This window comes from Orcinus orca, chromosome 16 (assembly GCF_937001465.1).
Source record: "Orcinus orca chromosome 16, mOrcOrc1.1, whole genome shotgun sequence".
NCBI lineage: Eukaryota > Metazoa > Chordata > Mammalia > Artiodactyla > Delphinidae > Orcinus > Orcinus orca.
Window position 1 is genome coordinate 25,986,359 of NC_064574.1, and position 21,832 is coordinate 26,008,190.

Sequence of the window (21,832 nt, forward strand, 5' to 3'; positions counted from 1 at the left end):
CTCACAGGCTCCTGGATGATTGCTGCTGCTGCTGTTCTGAGCTACACCTTGAGTAACAAGGTGGTAGGGAATGATATGGGGCCAACAAGTAGCCCATGTGACAAAGGAAGAAACTAAGTCACAGAGCTGTTAGGTCATCGAGGTGGGATTTGGTCTGATTCTAACTGCGTGTTCTTAGGCACAGTGTTGTACTGCAGGCCTGGAGGAGGGGATCTTGAAGTTTCCCTAGTTCACTCTGTGGAGGCTGAATGAGATCCCAAGGTTATGGGGAGGGGAAAGGATGGCTGTCAGCAAGTGGGCTTTGTTGCAGATGCTGCAGTGCCCCACCCATATCCTGTCTAACTTACCACTTCAGTGCACACCAGCCACCCAACTGCCACCCTGAGTCTTTCTGCCTGAGGGCCCCTCATTTGCTCTTGGCACCAGCTTTGCCAGCCTGCAGCAGACCTGCAGTGCTAGAGGATTAACACATCCTGGGAGCAGCCCTCAACCAGTGACTGATGACTACCCCCACTCCTGCACCCCTCACCCAGTTGTCACTGGGTGGGATAACTCTGAGGTGCCTGCAGAATACCCCAGCAAGACTGAGCTCTGGCTGCCCACAGTGGTCACTTGTGTGATGACACCTCCTCCTTGTCTCCCTTCCTCATGCCCCTACCAGCGCTTGGAACCACTTGCCACAGAAACCACTTGCACTCTAATCCTTGTCTTGGGGTCTGCGATTAGGGGAACCCAAACTAAAACTGGCCTCTGGTGCAGCGAGTTGAGAGGCAGCACAAGGGGTGGTTAAGGACATAAGCTTTGGAGCCAGAGTGTCTGGGCTCAGTTCCAGCCTCGCTGGTCCCTTGCAAGTGACTTAACCATTCTGGGCCTCCGTTTTGTCATCTGTAAAATAGGCATTCTAATAGCGCACACCTCATAGGGTGGTCTGGAGGATTCAATGATGTGATAGCATATGAAGTAAGCACTCGATAAAGGTTTGCTTTTATTTCCAACATAGCAACCAAATGTAAAAGAAAGCATGGCCCTGAGGACTGCAGACACCCTGCTTTTTTAGCCTGTCCTACCCCACCCTCAGCTGAAGGTAAAAGCCTTGGCTGCCTGCCCTCCTGACGTCCCCCCACTGCCGCTGGGGCTTGGCCAGCTCCACTACCCACTGTCTCTGCTCTGTAAGAATAGGTTCCCCTCACAGATGGCATCTCTCTGGATCCTGCCAAAGCATCTGGTGCCTCCAACTGCTCACTCCAGGGGGAAGGCGGTGTGGTCCTTGTGCAGGCGCAGAGCCCTGGCTCCTAGGAGGAGTCCCCACTCAGCTCCCTCCTAGCCAAGCCTCCGTTTCTGCAAGACCTGGAAAATGGGGATGGCTGGAGAGCTTTTGGCACACAGTAGGTGCTCCATAAATGCTAGTTCCTGAAACAGCACAGTGTTTTAACGTGTATTTATTAAGCACCTGCTACATTCCTATGAGGTCTCTTGACAATGCAAAGCTATAAACAAAATTTTTTATTCAATAATGCATACACATAGTGCGAAACTTAAGTGGTACGAAAAGTGTGTAACAGGGAAGAATCAAGTTCCCCCTGCACCCCAGCTCCACCTACCTGCCTCCACCCCAGCCACCTATCAGCACTTTCTAGTACAGCCTTCCTGAGACATTCTCTGCACGACCACCCATCTCTGTCTTCTAAGAAACTTGTATATTGCACTGTCATCTCAAGAACTCTGACATTTCCTCCTTGTCCTCTGCATGTTTGGTTTCTTTTTGATCAATAATCTGACATGAAAGTGAGTCCTGGACTTCCCTGGTGGTCCAGTGGTTAGGACTCTGTGCTTTCACTGCCAAGGGCATGGGTTCAATCCCTGGTCAGGGAACTAAGATCCTGCAAGCCGCGCGGCCAAAAAAAAAAAAACCTCAATGTTAGTATCATTAAAAAAAAAAAAAGTGAGTCTTTTCTTTGAGCCAATTCCCACCCCCCCACAGCTCCACCCTCCAGTCCCCCAATATCTTGGGCAGATCATGAACCACCCTAGGTGTCCCGAGCCTTGTCGTAGGTGACGCCCAACACTCAGGTCCACAGAACTCCAAGTGAAAGGGGAAGCACAAAATCGAAGTGCATTTGGGGCCCTTCTGCTGCTCCACTCCCAAATCGGAGGTCATTCAGGGAACCCATGTGAGAGTGATGATTCACAGGCCGAGGCGCCAAGAAGCCGCCTCCTGTGATGCTCGCGGCTCCTGCCTTCCACTTCGCAGGCTCCAGAAAGGATCCTGGAGATGGCGTTTCTGTCCACGTTGTTCGCTTCTCCCACTCCCGTGAGTGTGTTTTGTGTTTATGAGAATCAGTCTTTAAACCTGACACCCTCCTAAACCAGTGCCCCACCTCCTGGAGCCAACAGTCTGTGACTGCAGATGGGTTGCTTTCTGTGACAAGTTAGAGGGCATTTATAAAAAGAAATGTTACGTTTTTTCCTCCCCTTGTTCCAGATTCATAGGGATGGTGGGGGGGGTGTCTTCTTTCAGCCTTGAAAAGCATTTTGGGTGAGAGGGTGTTAATTTTAACCAGAGGCCTCCTACAGGACTCACTCTTGGGAGCTGGAGGCCGCAGGGGTCCAGCTAGAGGACAGAGGGAAAGCTGGGCTGTCTTCTTCCTGCTTTTGGAGGGCTCCCTGCTTTCTGTTACAGGCCTGTGTGCTCATGATTTCATAAATAAGACGGGACCAGGCAGCACTGAAATGCAGGTCGTGGGGTCTCCGTCAGAAACCTTGCTCCCCCTGCTTTTCTGGGCTCCCCCTTCAGCCTCTCCTCGTGGGCTGGACATCAGCTAAGAGAGGGATCAAGGTCAGACCACGTCAGCTCTTTTTTTTTGGCCACGCTGCGCGGCTTGCAGGATCTTAGTTCCCTGACCAGGGATTGAACCTGGGCCCCTGGCAGTGGAAGCGAGGAGTCCTAACCACTGGACCACCAGGAAATTCCCCACATCAGCTCTTTTAAGACACTCCTTTTTAGGGTGTCTTTTTTATGTGGGTCATGAACCCTTTTGGCATCTGGTGAAGCCTATGGACCCTTCTCAAGAGTGGGGTTTTTTAAACCCATAAAATAAAATAGGATTACAAAAGACAACAATTATATTGAATATTGAAATAATTATCAAAATATTTTTTAAATTTGTGATTTAATAATGTATGTTCTTTTTCTAAAAACTTTTACATATTCATTTATTACTTATTTTGGCTGCACCAGGTCTCAGTTGCAGCATGCAGGGTCTTTAGTTGCACCATGTGGACTCCTAGTTGTGGCATGTGGGATCTAGTTCCCAGACCAGGGATCGAACCTGGGCCCCCGGAATTGGGAGCACGGAGTCTTACCTACTGGACCACCAGGGAAGTCCCTTGTAATGTGTGTTCTTTTTTAACACATTAGATAACAAGATCTAGTGGCAGGTCCAAAACTACCACGATTTCACAGGTGCAATAAGCCTAAATAGTATCTCAAGATCGCTGCGGCAGCTGTGATATGGAAATAGCTGTGATTTCTCCTGGAGATAAAGTCCCAGGTTGCTGCTAATTGGCCTCTGGTTTGTTGCCTACATTTAAAATTGAAGGCAATGTTACATTTCAGTTAGAGACTAGTGAAAATATAGGTGTAATTTTTTTCCTGTCCAAGTTCATGGAACTTGGGTTCATGGATCACAGATTCAGAACTCCTGCTTGAGAGTGACCCTCCCAGCCTGCCCCTGTGGCAGCTGACATTGTATACCAAGCCCTGAGCACAGGAATAGTAAAAATGGCTAATGTTGACTGAGTTCTTGCTAGGTACTAGCTACCTGGTGATATTGGAGGCTAGGATGGATTGATTGATTTTTGGCTGTACGCGGGCTTTCCCTAGTTGTGGCAAGTGGGGGCTACTCTTTGTTATGGTGCACAAGCTTCTCATTACAGTGGCTTCTCCTGTTGCGGAGCACGGGCTCTAGGCACACAAACTTTAGTAGTTGTAGCACGCGGGCTCAGTAGTTGAGGTGCACAGGCTTAGTTACTCCGCGGCACGTGGGATTTTCCTGGACCAGGGATCAAGCCCGTGTCCCCTGTATTGGCAGGTGGATTCTTAACCACTGCGCCACCAGGGAAGTCCAGGGAGGCTAGGATTTAGCAATGAAAGAAGCCAGTTCCTGCTTACCTGGGGCTTACCGTCCAGGGAGGGAAAACTGACAAATGAATATACAGATGTGGTCATTTCAGAGTGGTAGATGCCAGGAAGTCAGTAGTACAGGCACTGTAATAGAGTGACTTGGGAGGAGAACGGCAGGGTCTGTTTTCCAGGGAGAACGGCAGGGTCTGTTTTTCCCTCCTTCTCTCTGAGGAGGTGCTGTTTGCTCTGAGACCCAAATGATGAGCGAGCCATGCAAAGACATAGAGGAAAGGTGTACCCCGCAGAGGATCTGCCAAGTGCACAGGCCCTGAGGGGGGAACAGCTGACAGCATCCCAGGGCCTGGCGGGAGGTTTGCGTGGCTGGGACGGAGTGCCAGGCGGGGGCTCACTGGAGTGTTGGAGATGGAGTCCTGGAGGCTGGTTGGGCCCATCAGGCAGGCTTCATGGGTCAGAGTGAGGGCTTTGGTTTTCTTCTAAGTGTGACAGGCAGCCTTCGGCAGGTTTAAGCAGGAGAGTGATGTGATATGATTTACATTTTGGAAAGATCCTTCGAGCTGTGTGTGGAGAACAGAATGTAGGGGCCCAGGCTGCCAGCAAGGATCCAGTGAGGAAGCCAGGCAGTGGTCCTGGTGAGAGACCATGGCAGCCTGGACCAGGGGTGGGGGCCGCGGGGTGGAGAGAAGTGGGCAGATCTGGGGTGTCATTTGGAGAGCACCTCAGTGGCCCAGGGCTTTTGGGAGGGGGGTGGTGAGAGAGAGGAGTGTAGCAAATGACCTCCCCCAGCTGAGAAACAGGCCCCAACCTTGCCCCCCTCGCCTCCGCAACCCCCTGCGGCCCTCCACTGCCCCTCTGGGGGCGGCCACCCGCCCACCGGGCCCCTGGCATGCGAGCTTCCCAGCTGGTCCCGATTGTTGTTACTCCCCAGGGAGTCATGGGAACACACTCCCCCTGCCTCCTCCGCCCCCCCCTTCCCAGACAGGGCCAGGCCCTAACAATGTCCCTCAGCCAGCCAGTGGCCTGGACACAATGCCCCTGTTTCGGTTCATTGCCAGCTCCAGGAGGCCTGCTGGGTTCCCTGGCCTGTTTGGCACATACATAACTCCGGCCTCCAGCAGGGATTTTTTTTGTTGTTGTTTAAAAAAAAAAAGGGCGGGGGGGGAGAGAGAATATCTCTGGCTCCTGCTCTCTGAATATCTTAATATATGATAAAGAGCCTTTCTCTTCTCATCCTGAGCTCTCTGTACTCCCCTCCCTGACCGCATTTGCCATGTGCCTGTCAACCCGGAGGCCAAATGCAGGTCAGCAGGTGTCAGAGAGAAAACAAGAAAAAGAAAGAAAAGCGGCTCGCTCCACCATGGCCAACCTCAAACGTGCTGGTGAGGCTGGAGGTGATGAGAACAATGAGGGCCCTGCGCTCTTCATTCACCTTATCTCCTGACTTCTAAGACGCCATCCAAGATGAGGCACAGCGTTATCTTGAGCCCCTAAGAAAGAAAAGAGCTGCTGACTAAAAATGGACATGCCACTGATTGTGTGATGCCCCCCAATTTCAGAGATGTTAAATATGAAGAAAAAAGTCTGAGAGAGGACTTCCCTGGCGGTCCAGTGGTTAAGACTCTGTGCTTCCATTGCAGGGGGCACGGGTTCGATCCCTGGTCGGGGAACTAAGATTCCTGAATGCTGCATGGTGCAGCCAAAAAAATTAACTAACTAAAAAAAAAAGTCTGAGGATCAGTGGAATATGAGATTGTCTCATCTACCCACTTCATTGCCCTCCAAATGTATTTTTCTTCTTGTCTTTGAACCTAATAGAGTTTGGGAGGCAGTGCAGGGATTGCTGCTTGAAAACTCTCCTGCAGCCTAACAAGAATTTTTTTCTTTTCTCTTTTGGAAAGATCAGGAGGAGATGTAGGCAAGCTGCCCCAGTGATTCATCTTTCATTCTTAGTAACAGCTGACGTTTACTGAGGGCTCTCTATGTGCCAGCTACTGCCCTAAGCACTGTAATAACTCAGTTAATGTCCCAACAACCCTATCAGGTAAACACTGTTACCATTATTATTACCATCCCCATTTTACAGATGAAAAAACAGAGCCCCTGTGCTCTAAGGGCTCCCCACCCCCTCACTTCCATGCTGGTCAGGGCAGGCATAGCCACTGTGTCTGGTTTTCTCCCCTCTCCTTGGAAAAGCACAGTCTCTCCGCAGAGGCTGGAGTGACGGAGAGAAGGGAAGAGGCACCGGGCGAGCCTTGGAGAGGAGAGGGGTCCCCAGAGTGTGAGCTCATGGAATAATGGGGGCTCGAGGGAAAGGAGGCTCGCCTATTAACCGGAGGCCTACCCACTTCCATTGACCTTGGACCTTCTGGCCCACCCCCACTGAACATATGGACCAGCTAATGGCTGAGGACTTGGCCAAGGCCACACAGCCACACAGCTGCTGGCTGGCACTAAGCCCTGTGAACACCCAGTTTCCCTACTCTGCCACGTCCATATCTTCTCTTTAGCTACCCACAAAGCAGAGGAGCTGTGCTCCTGCTGTAATGATGTCACTAGTTAACTAGTAGTTAACTAGTAGTTAACATTTATTGGCCGCTTACTCTGTTCCAGGCACAGGCATCAGGGATTGCAAACCCAGGTACCCACAATGGCAGGGCAAGTAAGGTCACCGAGTGAGGCAAGCCAGGCAGGGACGCTCGTGGCCTGGAGGGTCAAGGCTCTGGCTAAATGGGGGACAGCAACTGCTCAGCACCCTGATGGCCTGCCTCGTATTGCTAGATATTACTGGGTTTTTGTTAAAGCCAGATATTTGAATTTTTATATAGCATTTCCCAATTAAAAAAATTTTAAACTAATTCATAATTCAGGAAAAACATAATCTGGGTAAATTAAATCATACCTGTGGGCCAGTTTGCAAACTCTGCTTGTCTTGTTTTCTCATTTAACCCTGACACCCATTCTGTCAAGGAGCCTTTGCCCCTTGTTCTATGGATGAGGCAAGCAAAGGTCTTCAGTGGGGTAAATCACTTACCCATCTGGCCAAGCCACATGGTTGGGGTCTGCCTGACTCCCAAGGCTTGCTCCCATGTTAGACGGCCTCCCGAATGGGTAAGAGGCCTGTGTTCAGACACAGCCAGAACTGGCACAGTGACAGACACAGCCAGAACTGGCACAGTGACAGTTTACTCCAGGGACAGTAAACCGTCAGTCAAACAATTCAGTGTAGTGACAAGGGATCATTCAAGATGAATGTAACGTTGCAGACATAAAACTCCCCACCTCCTTCTGCCAGAACTCAACAATGGATGCCTCTGTGCCCCTTAATAAAATTAAGTCACAACAGAATCATTTCTCCTTATCATAATGGGATGTTCATGTTTGGAGATTTTTTTTTAAGCTATGAATGTACGTTTAGGGGAGGTGGTGTATGTGGAATAAATAGCTTTGAACTATTCGTGTCGCTTGTCAAACTTCTTAATGAGCATATTGTGCAGATACATAGAAATAATTCTGACTCTCCCACTGGGCTGTGAGCTCCAGGTGTCAGAGATGAGTGTTTTGCTTCCAACTGTCTCCCTAGCACCTGGCACAATATCTGACACATAGTAAGTGCTCAGTAAATATCTGTGGATTGAATGAGTGAGGCTCAAAGGAAGGGAATTGACTTGCCCAAGGTCACACAGACTCAGATTCCAGTTTACATCCACCTGATTTAGAAGCCCATGCTATCACTCCTCTACCATCCTGCCTCTTGGAAAGATGTGTTCAGGTGGAAGATTGTGGGCCCAGGAGCTTCCACTCCTTTGGACTCCTCTGGAGTAAGGAGCTGGTGATGGAGGTGAGCACATATTAATTAAGCCACTATCCACCATAATACGTTTTGGAAACCACACATTATAATCTTGACAGCCCTGAGCCTGGTTCTGGGGTATTTATAGAGGGTGGTGTGTATGAAGGGCAGGCCCTGGGTTTTACAGTGGGAGACTGTTCAATTCTGCTGTGTGACCTTGAGTTGCAAGTGCCCCTCTCTGAGCCTCCATCCTACACCATGTGGATAAACAAGCTTCACTTATGAGAGTATCAGGTTGAAAGGAGATCATCAATGGAAGTGGCTGCCCAGTAATTATGGATTTTTTGGAAGCTTACCAGCCTGAGAACTGTTGAGAACAGCCTTATCAGGATCTGTCGGGCTTGGGGCCAAGAGGCTCTATCTATCAGGCCTTTGCTGTTTTCAAGTGGGTATTAATAGATACAGAAGGCCCGTATCTCTTCCTGGATTTCACATTGGGAATTCTGCTCTTCACTCCTTTCTGCTGCAGCAGGACAGGAGGGATTGTGGGAAGGAGGGCACCTGCTTCTACCTGGGAGGTTGTGTACTTGAATACTTTGGGCAGGGCAGGGCTTTGAAAAACCCCTGGCTTTTGCCTCACGGAGCCTGAATAATAGCTCTCTCATCCGCTAGGTAAGCTCATGCCTTTTAGGTCTCAAGTTTCCTCATCATAAAATGGGGCAGTAGTATCTGTCTTCCTTCTCCAGCAACCAGTACAGTGCTTGGTACATAACAGGTGCCCGAGAAATGTTTGTTGAATGACTATTGGGCATGAGAGGGCTTTACAGAGTGAATGTTACTGTTGTTGAGACCCTTTGGGAATGTGTGAAGGAAGGAAATTCCCTTTGGAGTGGGAATGTTGCTGGCTTCTCTAACCCTCTCGTCAGGATCTGGCTTGGCTATTTAGAATGAGACCTACCATTCTTATGGGAGCTTCTCTAACTAGGGAAAAAGGAGGGGGACAGGCCAGGCCCAGGGCTGGGAATCCATGTTGGCCAGATTCTATCACTGGCTGCCTTCACTTCTGAATGGGCCTCAGTTTTCCCTTCTGTACCATAAGTGAGAGGCTTATTTAGTCTCTCTGGTCCCCTCTAGTGCTGACATAGTCTGGGATTTGCGATGAGTAATTTCACAAACTGCTTAGGAAACTCCTGATGCGTTCCTAAGCCACCTCATAGTTTATGAAACACCTATACTTTTCATCCACATGGCAACCCTGGAAGGTGCCAGGGCGATAAGCACCCCTCCACTTTTTTTTTTAAAAATAAATTTATTTATTTATTTTTGGCTGTGTTGGGTCTTCGTTGCTGTGCACAGGCTTTCTCTAGTTGCGGCCAGTGGGGGCTACTCTTTGTTGCCGTGCGCGGGCTTCTCATTGTGGTGGCTTCCCTTGTTGCGGAGCACAGGCTCTAGGTGCGCGGGCTTCAGTAGTTGTGGCACGTGGGTTCAGTAGTTGTGGCTCGCGGGCTCTAGAGCACAGGATCAGTAGTTGTGGCACACAGGCTTCATTGCTCCGCAGCATGTGGGATCTTCCCAGACCAGGGCTCGAACCCGTGTCCCCTGCATTGGCAGGCAGATTCTTAACCACTGCGCCACCAGGGAAGCCCAATAAGCCCATTTTACAGATGAGGAAACTGAGGCTAAGAAGTGTCCACAGGGGCTGTAATTCGAGGCTTCCCCATACATTTTGGTTATACAGGAATACCAATTTGTTGTCAAATATGAACGTGCATAAAAATTACCTGGAATGAGGGTGGGGGGGTTGCATGTGAAAATGAGGATTCCTAGGCACTTAGATTCTAAGTTGGCAGGGCTGGGGTGGGCCCATAGTTAACAAGCACCCAGGTGATTCTGAAACCGGGGGCCTAAGGGCTACTCTTGGAGAACCAGGGCCTTCTCATTGCATTCCAGGTAGCCTCTAGCATCAGTCTCTATTTCTTTAATAACCCTTCTCAGCACCTGCTGTGGACCAGGCCAGTGCTGGGAAGAGGCCCTAATGCAGCTCCCAGTCTGATAGGGGAGGCAGAGAGAGAAATGCATTGTGCACTCAGTGCTAGAACAGAGGCTAGGCTGGGCAATGGAGGAAGTGAGCTAGCTCCAACTGCGGAGGGCTCCCTGGAAGAAGGGGTCTTTATGCCGGGCCTAGGGATCTCATTCTTGATTGCGTCTTAGCTACTTTTTTTTCTCTTTTGATGGGTCATCCCCACCAGATGGCAGGCAAGTTCACAGAAATCATCAAACCTTTCACATCTCTGCCCTCAGTGCTGGCACAAAGCCTGGCACAGAGGAGAGGACAATATTGGTCAAATCAGCTGAACTGAGCAATGAGAAACGGCTGGAGAGGTCCCAGGGCCTCTGGATTAAATGCATTTTCATGCTCAGCACACTCACCTTCTCCCTTTGTTAGATCTAACATGGAATTACTTTATTTATTTATTATTATTTAATTAATTTTTTTTTTTATTTTTGGCTGCATTGGGTCTTCATTGCTGCGCGCGTGCTTTCTCTAGTTGCCCGATCAGGGGCTACTCTTCATTGCGGTGCGCGGGCTTCTCATGGTGGTGGCTTCTCCTGTTGTGGAGCACGGGCTCTAGGCGCGCAGGCTCAGTAGTTGTGGCTGGAGGGCTCAGTTGTTGTGGCTCGTGGGCTCTAGAGCACAGACTCAGTCGTTGTGGCCCACGGGCTTAGCTGCTCCACGGCATGTGGGATCTTCCCGGACCAGGGCTCGAACCCGTGTGCCCTGCATTGGCAGGCGGATTCTTAACACTGCGCCACCAGGGAAGCCCCCTGAAATTACTTTAATAGTGGAAATTCCACATCATATTGTAAACATTTGTTACCTCTCTATTTCCCTCCTCCCCTTTTCACTAAACTGTGAGTTCCTTAGGGCCAGGAGTCAAGAATGGGGCACAGAGCAGGCTCTCAAAACGTTTGTTGAATGAATGAGTGAATGAATCAGTTTAAGCAGAAGCTGTGCATAGGGTGTTGAAGAGATTCCAGCTACAGGAGGGCTTGTAGAAAAGCCCCAAGCTGCACTGAGTCAGACATCCCTCCCCATCTTCTGCTTGGACTCTGGGTGAGAGGGATAGGGTGGGTGCAGAATTTTAAAGTGAATGGCATTGGTGGGGCAAGTTGAGGAAGGGAGATGTGGCTGGGGTTTTGGAGGTGAGAACCCAGAAAAGAGGAGGGGCAGTTTCTAGAGATCTGACCTGAGTGTGTTGGGGCCACAGGTGGGGGGTTCTGGGGGTCACGTGGGGTCAGCTGACGGTGACATATGCAGAACGGACATTCTATCTCCACTTAGAGGCATCAGCAGGATGGGGTACGTCGGGGAGCGGTTGGCTGCCCCCTTCTTCGGACAGGGGTCATCCCCTCTGGGAGCGGGGAGTGCGAACGCGCCTGGCACCGCCCCGACAAAGCCTGCGCGCGCCCCGTCCTGCGATTGGCCGGACCGCCTCGCGCCGCCGCCCCGTCCCGCCCTCCGCCGCAGGTCCGGCGCGCTGCAGCCAATAGGTGCCGTCGCCGTCCCCTGCGTCACAGTCCGGACAGCCAATGGTGGCAGCGCTCGGCGGCTCGTGGCTCTTTCGCGGCAAAAAGGATTTGGCGCGTAAAAGTGGCTGGGACTTTGCAGGCAGCGGCTGCCGGGGGCGGAGCGGGATCCGGAGCGGGATCGAGTCCTCGCCTCGGCCTGCCGCCATGGGCCCGCGCCGCCGCCGCCGACTGCCACCCGGGCCGCGCGGGCCGTGAGCGCCATGGCCGTGGCCGGGGCCCCCACGGGCGGCCCTTGCGCGCCGGCGCTGGAGGCCCTCCTCGGGGCCGGCGCGCTGCGGCTGCTCGACTCCTCGCAGATCGTCATCATCTCCACGGCGCAGGACGCCAGCGCCCCGCCGGCCCCCGCCGGCCCCGCCGCGCCCGCCGCCGGGCCCCGCGACCCCGACCTGCTGCTCTTCGCCACGCCGCAGGCGCCCCGGCCCACACCCAGCGCGCCGCGCCCCGCGCTCGGCCGCCCGCCGGTACGGACACCAGGGACACTGGGCCGACTGCGCTACCTGGACCCCCGCGCAGACCCTGGCGGGGCGCGGTGTTTGGCCCGGCGGCAGCTGGGACGGGGGAGGGTGGGCTGACGCGCCCGGGCTGGGCGGTGCCGAGCCTGGGTTGGTCCTCCGGGCCCCGCCCCGGGGTGCAGGGTGACCTCGGGCCAGTCCTTGTTTGCTGCTCTGTGCTCTGGGCCTCAGCTTCCTCGCCAGAGACGCTCAAGGGTCAGACTCAGTGATAATAATTGCCCCACGTGTATTCAGCTATCGCTGACTGCATGCCAGGTCTCTGGCAGACTTCAAGGCAGCTAAAACTCACATCCGTGCTGTGAGCTCGGTGTTGTCACTGTGCCCATCTGAACTGTGTCCAGAGAGGGGAAGTGACTTGCCCCCTGGTCACAAGGCTGCAAGTGAGATTTGAACTGAGGCCTGCTGGCTTCAGACCAGAATGTGTGGCTGGGTGGTGGGCATGGCTGCTTAGGGAATTCAAGGGGGGCGTTCTGGCTCCAGACAGTGGAAGAGCCGCTGAGGAGACCCTCCTTCCTGCCTCGATGCTGGGACTGCCAGGTGCAGGCCTGGCCCTCCGGGCCTCTGGGGACAGGCCGCCTGGCTGGGAGGCCTTCTCTGCAGGGGCGGGGTGGCTGGGCCAGCTGCTGATCCCCTCCCTTTGCCTGTCCTTCCATCTGCCATCCTCCACCCTCCCAGACCCTGGTTGCCATGGAACCTCATTAATCAGGCAGGCAGACCCCTGGGCCCCAGTGGAAGTACTGGGTGGGTTGGGCCTCTGGGAGCTGGAGAGGCGGCCCCCGGTGCCAGGAGAGAGTAAATGCCCCAGGGAGATGCCTTGATAAAGTGCTCCCTGAGCAGCAAGAGGCTCAAGACAGTTCAGACTAGGGGGCCCAAAAGAAGCGGCTGAATTACAGGGGGAGAAGGGAGTGGAGCCCTGGAGCTTGGCCCTGTGGGCTCCAGGACAGGGTGTGGAGACCAGTTTGACTGGCACAACCTGTGGGTGAAGGTGAGGCATGGATGGGCAGGATGGGGTCTCCGCATAGGGCTTGGAGCAAGTTGTGGGAGGAGGCAGGGCCCAGGGCAAGGTGGTGGAAGCCGCCCAACTGCTCATGGCCTGGGTGGCAGCTGGTCCCTGAGGCATCCCGGCAAGGTTCCCCCAACCCCCTTGGCCCCTTGCCCAGTGTGGCCTTCCTTCCGGAATCACCGAGATGCTAATAATAACAATAGCAGGCATCATTGTTTTGAGACTGTATTGTGTATTAGGCGCTGTGCCAAACACTTTACCCAATTAACTCATTTAACCCTTTCAACAACCTTCCCCTTTTACAGGTAGGGAAGCTGAGGCGTAGAGATGTTAGAACATTCCCTAGTAAGTCAGCTAGTGAGTGCTGGGACCAATCCAGATTTCCTGAGTGGTTAACTGCTGGGATGCCTTGCATACTGGAGATGCTAATAGAGGTTGAAGGAAGCCCACGGTCCCTTCCTCCTAATGAGTGAGACGGATGGAAGTTGCACCAGGGGTGGGCCACCTGACTCGTCTCCTGTACCCCAGCAACCTGTCCCTGTGGGTACCAGCTTGGAGCCTGGACAAGTAGCCTCCAGTTTAGCTGATTGACAGGTACCTAGCAGGCCCAGGGCTGTGGGTCCTGCCCTTGGGGAACTGAGCTTCAGGCTCGGAGGGACAGCCAGGGACTGGGCTGAGGATGTATGCCCTCTCCTCCACCCCCAGTGGTGTCAGGGGCAGCCTCATTGGGCCTGAGCATTCCATTCATTCAGCAGTTGTTAGTGAGCACCTATGAGGTTCTAGGCACAGGCAAGTAAGGAGCCTCTGCCCTCACAGTACTTAAGGGCCAGTAGGTGTTTTCTTCCGTGGGCAGGGGTGAGGGCTGGTGCAGTCTTGGAGCTGAAGTTCAGAAACATAGGCCCAGCTTTTGCCATCCAACACCCCCTAACATTGTACCTGTGGGTAGCCACTGGCCATCTGAGCTGTGGCCTCCACTGACCCCCTGCTCTAGCATTTGTTTGGGGCAGTCCTTGAAACAAGTGACAGGCTCAGCTTCTGCACGAGTGAGCATTCATTGAGTACCTCCTGCATACAAGTCTCTGTGCAATTCAGCCATTCCTCCTGGCCCTTCCTGTCCACCTCTACCCTGTTGTCATGGCTGCTAAAAAACAAACTAAATATAATACTCATTTACTATAGAAAAAGAGTTAAAAGGCTAGAAAGTTGAGGGGGACAAGATCCCAGCCCCATCCATTTTTCCTTTTTTCTCCTCCTGAGCCTGCTTTTGTTTTTAAGGCGGTTATGACAACTTTCTTTTTCTAAAGTTTTAGAAATTGACGTTTTCCCTTTATGTCCGTGTTCCAGCAGCACATCATCCGCACTTTAGAGATAAGGCAACATGGCCCGTAGGTTCCTCCCTCCCATACAGAGGTCACCCCTGAAATGGATTCTGTAGTAATAGAAACTGAACCAGAGAAAATGGTTTCATGAGCTGTCAGTATGTCTTTGGGAGGCTTCTGTATCAGCCTGCCTCAGTCCGTCTTGACAGCAGCGTGGTATTCCAGAGGCGGGATGAACCAGTTTTTGTGTCCCCTCCCATGGATAGGTGTCTGAGTCGTCCAGATTTTTTCACCGATGTTTTGTTTGTCTTCACCCCTGCCTTTTGGGTCCCTGTGCCTGCATCTCTAGAGAGCAGCAGCAGAAATGGGCATCCATCTGCTTGAGCCCTTGTTTTAGAGTGTGGCATTGATCTGCCTTCAGGGTGGGCACCCCTATGGGGAGCAGGAAGGAGGCAAGGGGTGCGGTTGGCTGGAGCATACTAGGGTTCAGGCCCTAGGGGCAAGGCTGGAGAGGGGGTACATTCTGGTTCGGCTTTAGGGGGCCTGGCCTCCGGACTAGCCTCTGCCCAGCCCACTAAGGTTTAGATCCTGACTCCACCTCTCACTATGTGACCTCTCCGAGGTGCAGGCTCCTCAGGAAGTGGAAGTCCTCAGAGCACCTGCTGCAAGATGGTTGGAGGGTTTGATGATCGCACGCAGGTAAAGCAGTTACCTAGTGGTGCTCGGTACACAGGAAGCACTCAGCGCGTGTTAGCTCTTCTAGCCGCGGATCCCTGAGGGAATCCATGAGTGTGTGCGTGAGAGGGAGTGTCAGCATGTGGGCTGGTTCATTCAGCAAACGTTTGTTGATGCCCAGACCCTGTGTACAGAGACTATTCAGACCCAGTGCCCGCCTCTGAGGGGCTCCCTGGCTTCTGGGTGAGACAAACGCATCTGCAGAAATTTGTAGCGAGAGACCATGTGGGGAAAGGTTGGGTTTGAGGCAGTTCTGAGGGAGAAGAGCCTCAGTTTCTCTTGTGGGATCGGAAAGGCTTAGGTTATGGGTAAGGTGCCTGCCCACAGAGCGGGAAGCGGTGGTGTGAATTAGGAGGGAGGGAGGCAAGGGCAAACCAGGGAGGGGACCAGCATGAGCTAAGGCTTGGAGACACAGGTTTGTGAAGAAAGATGTCTCAGCAGAAGTTCTTGTGGAGAATTGGTGGCAGATGAGGATACTAAGGTGGAGGGGGACAGATGGAGGCAGGGAGGCCAATGGGAAGACAGCTGGTCCAGGTGGGAGGCGCTGGTGGCTGTGGGGACAGGATTTCTTGGCAGCCGGTTGTGATGAGGGCAGCAGGTGGGGCTGAACCAGGTTCTAGCTCAGGAAACCCTGTGGGGAGGGGAGGGGAGGGTACATCAGGACGCAGTGGAGATGCCTGTGAGACCTCCAGGGCAATCTCCATCCTCAAGTGGTGTAACTAAATCAGAGGGCATCTGGGCAGGACTCCTGGCTCTGCCACTTCCTGCCTGTATGACCGTGAGCTTCTCTGGGTTTCAGTTGTTTCATCTGTAAAATGGGGCCATTACTGTGCTGCCATATTCACAGACAGAGACCAGAGAGAGGCAGTGACTTACTCAGAGGACCTGTTTCCTAGTGGCTTGAAATGACAAACATTTATTATCACACAGTTTCTGGGGGTGAGGAATTCAGGGGTTACTCAGCTGGGTGCTTCTGGCTCAGGGCCTCTTCTGAGCTTGCTGCCAAAATGTTGGCCCGGCTGCAGTCGTTGGAAGGCATGACTAGGGTTGGAGGATTTGCTTCTGAGCTTACCTGTGTTGCTGTTGTGGGGGAGACTTCAGTTCCTTGCCACTTGGGCCTGTCCTTAGGGCTGCTTGAGTGCCTGCATGACATGGCAGCTGGCTCCCACCGAGAGTGAATGATCCAATAAAGAGAGCAAGGAGGAAGCTCCAGTGCCTGTACGATCCAGTCTCAGAAGTGACACACATCCACCATATTCTGTTCATTCGAAACAAGTTACCAGATCTGGCCCATATTTAAGGGGAGGTGAATTAGGCTCCATCTTTTGAAAGGAGGAGTATCAAAACATTTGCAAACTACCGCATGCCCCCAAGAAGGTGGTGGTGGAACTGGGGCTTGGACTTCTGCCTTCCAGTTGAGTGTTCTGTCCTATGGGGTAGGATTGTGTCCCCTGGGACCTCCCCCTCACTCACACATTTGGGCATCCTGGGAGAGAGACTGAGGCAGGGGGCGGCTTGGGAACACCAGGCCCTCAGCCAGGTCTCTTGTGGCCCCACTCTCCTGGTTACTGGGCATCCTCCCGTTGTTTTTGCCGTAGGTGAAGCGGAGGCTGGACTTGGAAACTGACCATCAGTACCTGGCCGAGAGCAGTGGGCCAGCTCGGGGCAGAGGCCGCCACCCAGGAAAAGGTACCCCCCGAGCTTGGGCTAGGGCAGACCTCCTGGTTGGACCCAGGTTGGGGGGTGTGGGCAGACAAACATGCTTGCAGACTAAGCTCTGATCTGTTAGGCCTGGGCCTGAGCCAGGCCTCTGGGAGCCCCAAGGGGCAGCTGGAGTGGCCGCCTGGCATGGCTTCCCCAAGCCCTGGGGTGTGGGGAGTTCCCCAGCCGGAAGAGGAATACTGTGGTTGGCAGGCTGCCACAGGGCCTCCCTGCTTGGCCTCACCAAGGGGAAGGAGCCATCTGCCCCCCAGCCCCATTCCCCAGAGCCTGGCTGGGGCTGGGGGGTGGGGGTGGTGCTGAGGGACCCTACCCTGCCTGGCCCCCAGGTGTGAAATCCCCAGGGGAGAAGTCACGCTATGAAACATCGCTGAATCTGACTACCAAGCGCTTCCTGGAGTTGCTGAGCCGCTCGGCCGATGGTGTCGTCGACCTGAACTGGGCAGCTGAGGTGCTGAAGGTGCAGAAGCGGCGCATCTATGACATCACCAACGTCCTTGAGGGCATCCAGCTCATCGCCAAGAAGTCCAAGAACCACATCCAGTGGCTGTAGGTACCAGCCAAACAGGAGAGTGGGTGGAGGCCCGGGGCCAGGCCAGCCCGGAGGAGCTGATAGCGATACCCACTGTGGCTGCCCGGATCACCATCTTACTGCTGGGCAAACCGAGGTTTAGAGAGGAAAGTTGGCTTCCCTGAGGTGATAGATGCAGGCAAGAACACAAATCTTACCTGTGTAGCTCAGTGTAACTTTACATATTTCTTCACCTGGGTGACCACCATCTCGATAAGAATAAGGAACATTTCCAGCACCCCAGAAAGTTCCCTTGTGCCCCTCCCAGACAGTCTACTCCTCATACCACCAGGTGACCACTGTTCTGGCTTCTGTTGCCATTGATGAGATTGTTTAACACAGCTGTTTTATTCTTGTTAATTCTTATTTTATTTTTCCCTTTTCACCTCTTTTCCCCGGTCATCCTACTCCCCTCTCTGACACATTTGTGTTCTCAGTTTTTGGTAGATATTCCACTCTACATCATTTTTTTTCTTTTCACTTAATATGTCTTAGAAATGCTTCCATGTCTGCATCTAATGCATTCTTGTCCTTTAACGCAACTGCATAGTATTCCACGGCATGTCTGCCCTCATTCACTTATCCAGCCCCCTATGAGGGACACATGGGTGTTCACAGACATTCAGGCCCGACGTTGAACCCGGCCAGTCTGCCGTGGAGCCCAGCTTCAGCCCTCTGCTGTTTCCCAGCTGAGGAACCAGGCCAAGAGGAGCAAGGGCTCGCCTGGGTCTTACAGAACAGAGGCAGCAGCAGACTGTTCTGCTGAGGGTCACGCCTCCTGGGAAGAGGGGCCGGGAGCTACTAACCCTCCCTTTGCCTCCCGGCAGAGGCAGCCATGCAGCAGTGGGGATCGGTGGGCGGCTTGAAGGATTGACCCAGGACCTCCAGCAACTGCAGGAAAGTGAGCGGCAGCTGGACCACCTGATCCACATGTGCACCACGCAGCTGCGTCTGCTTTCCGAGGATGCTGACAGCCAGCGATATCCTTGAACTGCCTGGAGGGTGACCGTGGCCCCATCCAAGTGGGAATAGAGAGGCTACCCTGGGCCCTGGATTCAGGAGAGGGTTCTGGCTTTGGATACCAGTCCTGGCCCAGCATTTAGTCACTGTGTGACACTGGACAAGTTACTCTCTGAGTCTCAGCTTTATCTGTAAAAGGGGAAAATAATCCTATTCCAAAGTTGCACAGAATGAAACAAGAAAAGCTAGGATACCAATAACAAACATTTATTTAATACAATGATTCGGTACCTGGTTGTAGCTTCAAGGTTAGAGATATAAGTTTTTGTCTTTTATTTACAAAAATAGAAACTTTATTTTAAAATAAGCTTTTTTTTTTTTAAGTGAATACCCAAATTACGTTTATACATTTTGGAGATAACTACTAATTGACACCAAGGTCATGGGTCAGAGTAAATTCTCAGTACCAAGCCTGTATTTGTGTAATTTATATGAAATTATTGCAGGCAGCCATTATTACCTTAAGATCTGATGGGTAGAGAGTGGTCTCGTACAGATGTGGGAACTGAGGCTCAGGGGCATGAGATAGGACTGAGTGCCAGCTATGTGCCAGGCCCTGGAGTGGGAGATGCAGAGGACAGGAGTGACTCAGCGGGTATGGGCTCTGCCTTATGAGCTGTCTGGGTGGGTGGCCCCCAAAGGCCAAAGGTCATGTGGTCCTTGACTCCACCAACCCTGGCCTACGTGACCTGCCAGGACCTTCGTAGCATTGCGGACCCTGCAGAACAGATGGTTATGGTGATCAAGGCCCCTCCCGAGACCCAGCTTCAAGCCGTGGACTCCTCAGAGGTGAGACCTGGGAGTCTAGACTGGAACAGGACAGGCTGGGCTGGGCTGGTAGTTAGCTGAGCCTCAGTTTACTCTGCCTGCTACCTTTACCCAGACCTTTCAGATCTCCCTTAAGAGCAAACAAGGCCCCATCGATGTTTTCCTGTGCCCTGAGGAGAGTGCGGGCGGGATCAGCCCCGGGAAGACCCCGTCCCAGGGTGCAGCTTCTGGGGAGGAGGACAGGGCAGCTGACCCTGCCACCACAGTGCCACCACCACCATCATCTCCCCCCTCATCCCCTGCCACGGATCCCAGTCAGTCCCTGCTAAGCCTGGAGCAAGGTGGGTGAAGGGTGGGTGGGCAGGGCGGGGTGGGGCCCCCCTCTCCCGGGTGGGTGGGCAGGTGTGACAGCCCCTCTGCCCTCCCCGCCGGGGTGTCCCCGGCCTGTGATGCTCCCCCGTCTCCCCAGAACCTCTGCTTTCCCGGATGGGCAGCCTGCGGGCCCCCATGGAAGAGGACCGCCTGTCCCCACTGGTGGCGGCTGACTCGCTCCTGGAGCACGTGCGGGAGGACTTCGCCGGCCTCCTCCCCGAGGAGTTCATCAGCCTGTCCCCCCCGCACGAGGCCCTCGACTACCACTTCGGCCTTGAGGAGGGCGAGGGCATCAGAGACCTCTTCGACTGTGACTTTGGGGACCTCACTCCCCTGGATTTCTGACGGGGCTTAGGGGGACCAGGGCCTCCTGGGATGCCCACCCTGTCTCTGTAGCCCTGGAGCCCCCTGTCCCTGGCCGTCCTCCTAGTCCAATTGGAAACGTTTAATTTATACCCCTCTCCCCTACCTCCAGAAGCTTCTAGCTCTGGAGTCTGGCTACTGCCAGGAGGCTGAGCAAGCCAGGAAGGGAAGGATTCTGTTTGTGGTGTGTATGTGCATGCACCCAACACCCGACACGTGTGTACACGGGGTGAGTGGTGTGTGAGCATGTGTGTGTGCATGTACCGGGGAATGAAGGTGAACACATCTGTGTGTGCACTGAAAACACGCCCCAGTGTGTCCACGTGTGTGTGCATGAGCCCATGTGTGCGCATGGCGGGGGCTCTAACTGCACTTTTGGTCTCCTTGCTCCAGGGGCCCCGCGAGGCCCAGGGTGGCCACCTGCCCCCAGAATCCTGCGTGCTGACCAGGCCGGGTGGCGAGGCCTTGGCCTGCTCGTTTGCAGGACCGCGAGAGCACTTCTGTCGTCTTAAAGGTTTTTCTGATCGAAGCTTTAATGGAGCGTTATTTATTTATCAAGGCCTTTTGGCAAGCTTGGGGCATCAGCAAAGGGTAGGAGGGATGCGGGGCTGATGCCGCAACTCCCTTACCCCTGAGCGAGGGCAGGGGTCCCTGAGCTGTTCTTTGCCCCACTCTGAAGGAGCTGAGGCCTGAATGGTTTATTTATTGGGAAAGTGAGGGAGGGAGACAGACTGACTGACTGACAGCCATGGGTGGATCGAGGGGGTGGTCTCTTCCCACGGGGTCACTGCAGGGCCCCAGCTGCCCCCAGGATGGATGTGAGATGGGAGAGGTGAGTGGGGGACCTTCACTGACAGGGTGGGCGGGAGGGGTGGGGTGAAGGGCCTCCCCCCCAGCCCAGACCACAGGGGCCCCTCCTGTGGCATTTGAAGTGCCCCTTCCACCCCACTTCTTGCTCTGCCCCACCCTCCAATCTGCACTTTGATTTGCCTTCCTAACAGCTCTGTTCCCTCTGCTTTGGTTTTAATAAATATTTTGACGATGTCTGGGCCCGGTTTGGGGACTATGTACTGGGAGCAAATGTGAGGGTGGGAGAGGTCAAGGTTGCTGGGAAAATGCCCATTCTCTACTTCCCTCTCCCTGTCCCTGCCTGGCTTCATTTTATTTGAGCCTCACCACCCCAAGAAAGGTAGGCTTCATCACTTTTATCCTAATTTAAAAACTGGTCCGATAAAGTAATAAATGAACTCCCTTCCTTTTTCCAGCCCCAGGGGAGCCACTCTGATCAGTTTGCTATGCTCCTTCCAGATGTTTCTGGACATTTGTAAACATGCAACAGATAATTACAACAGGCTGATTCCGTGTCAGGTTCTGGGGACACACGTTCCCTCCCCTCATGGAGCTCTCAGGACCTGCTGGAGGAGACTCAAACAAATGAGAGGATCAGGGAGGGCTTCCTGGAAAAGGTGGTGCTTGACCTAAAGCTGTAGGATAGAAGAAATTAACTGAGGAGGAAGAGGAAGAACACACCAAGCAGGAGAGGGCCACGTGGGCAAAGGGCCCTTAGGACCTGAGAGAAACCAGTGTGGCTGGAATCCTGAGGTGAGGGCCAAGGTGTAGAGACGTTCAGTCTTGGGCTTTATTCGGGGGACAAGGACCCTGGTGAGTCTGAGAGAGGAGTGACACACCCTGTTTTATATTTTAAAAGCTCCCTCTGGCAGCTGTGTGGAGGATGGGTTGAAGAGGGGGCCAGAACAGAAGAGCCAGGGGGAAGAGAAGCCCAAGTAGAGCTTCAGAGTGGAAGGGAGGGTGACTGGGAGACGGTCCACACGGACCTATTTAGGAAACCCTTAGGTGGGCTTTCCCTGAGCCAGTCCCTATTTTAAGCCCTTCACTGTCAGTCAGCCCCCAAAACAGCCGTACGATAT

The 21,832-nt window shown here is 53.4% G+C and overlaps 1 protein-coding gene across 2 annotated transcripts; it reads left to right on the plus strand.

Moving 5' to 3' along the window:
- The first annotated feature begins 11,567 nt into the window (after nucleotides 1-11,567).
- Nucleotides 11,568-20,948, plus strand: E2F1 (E2F transcription factor 1). Of its 2 annotated transcripts, XM_004272728.4 has the most exons (7): nucleotides 11,570-11,983; nucleotides 16,690-16,780; nucleotides 17,140-17,359; nucleotides 18,209-18,361; nucleotides 19,076-19,190; nucleotides 19,285-19,510; nucleotides 19,639-20,948. In XM_004272728.4, exons 1-7 carry the CDS (start codon nucleotides 11,723-11,725, stop codon nucleotides 19,884-19,886), a joined length of 1,314 nt encoding a protein of 437 aa, XP_004272776.1. In that variant the 5' UTR covers nucleotides 11,570-11,722; the 3' UTR covers nucleotides 19,887-20,948. The 2 variants fall into 2 exon arrangements, with proteins under 2 accessions (XP_033289380.1, XP_004272776.1); XM_033433489.2 differs by lacking the exon at nucleotides 19,285-19,510 and having other exon boundaries at nucleotides 11,568-11,983.
- Nucleotides 20,949-21,832: the final 884 nt, after the last annotated feature.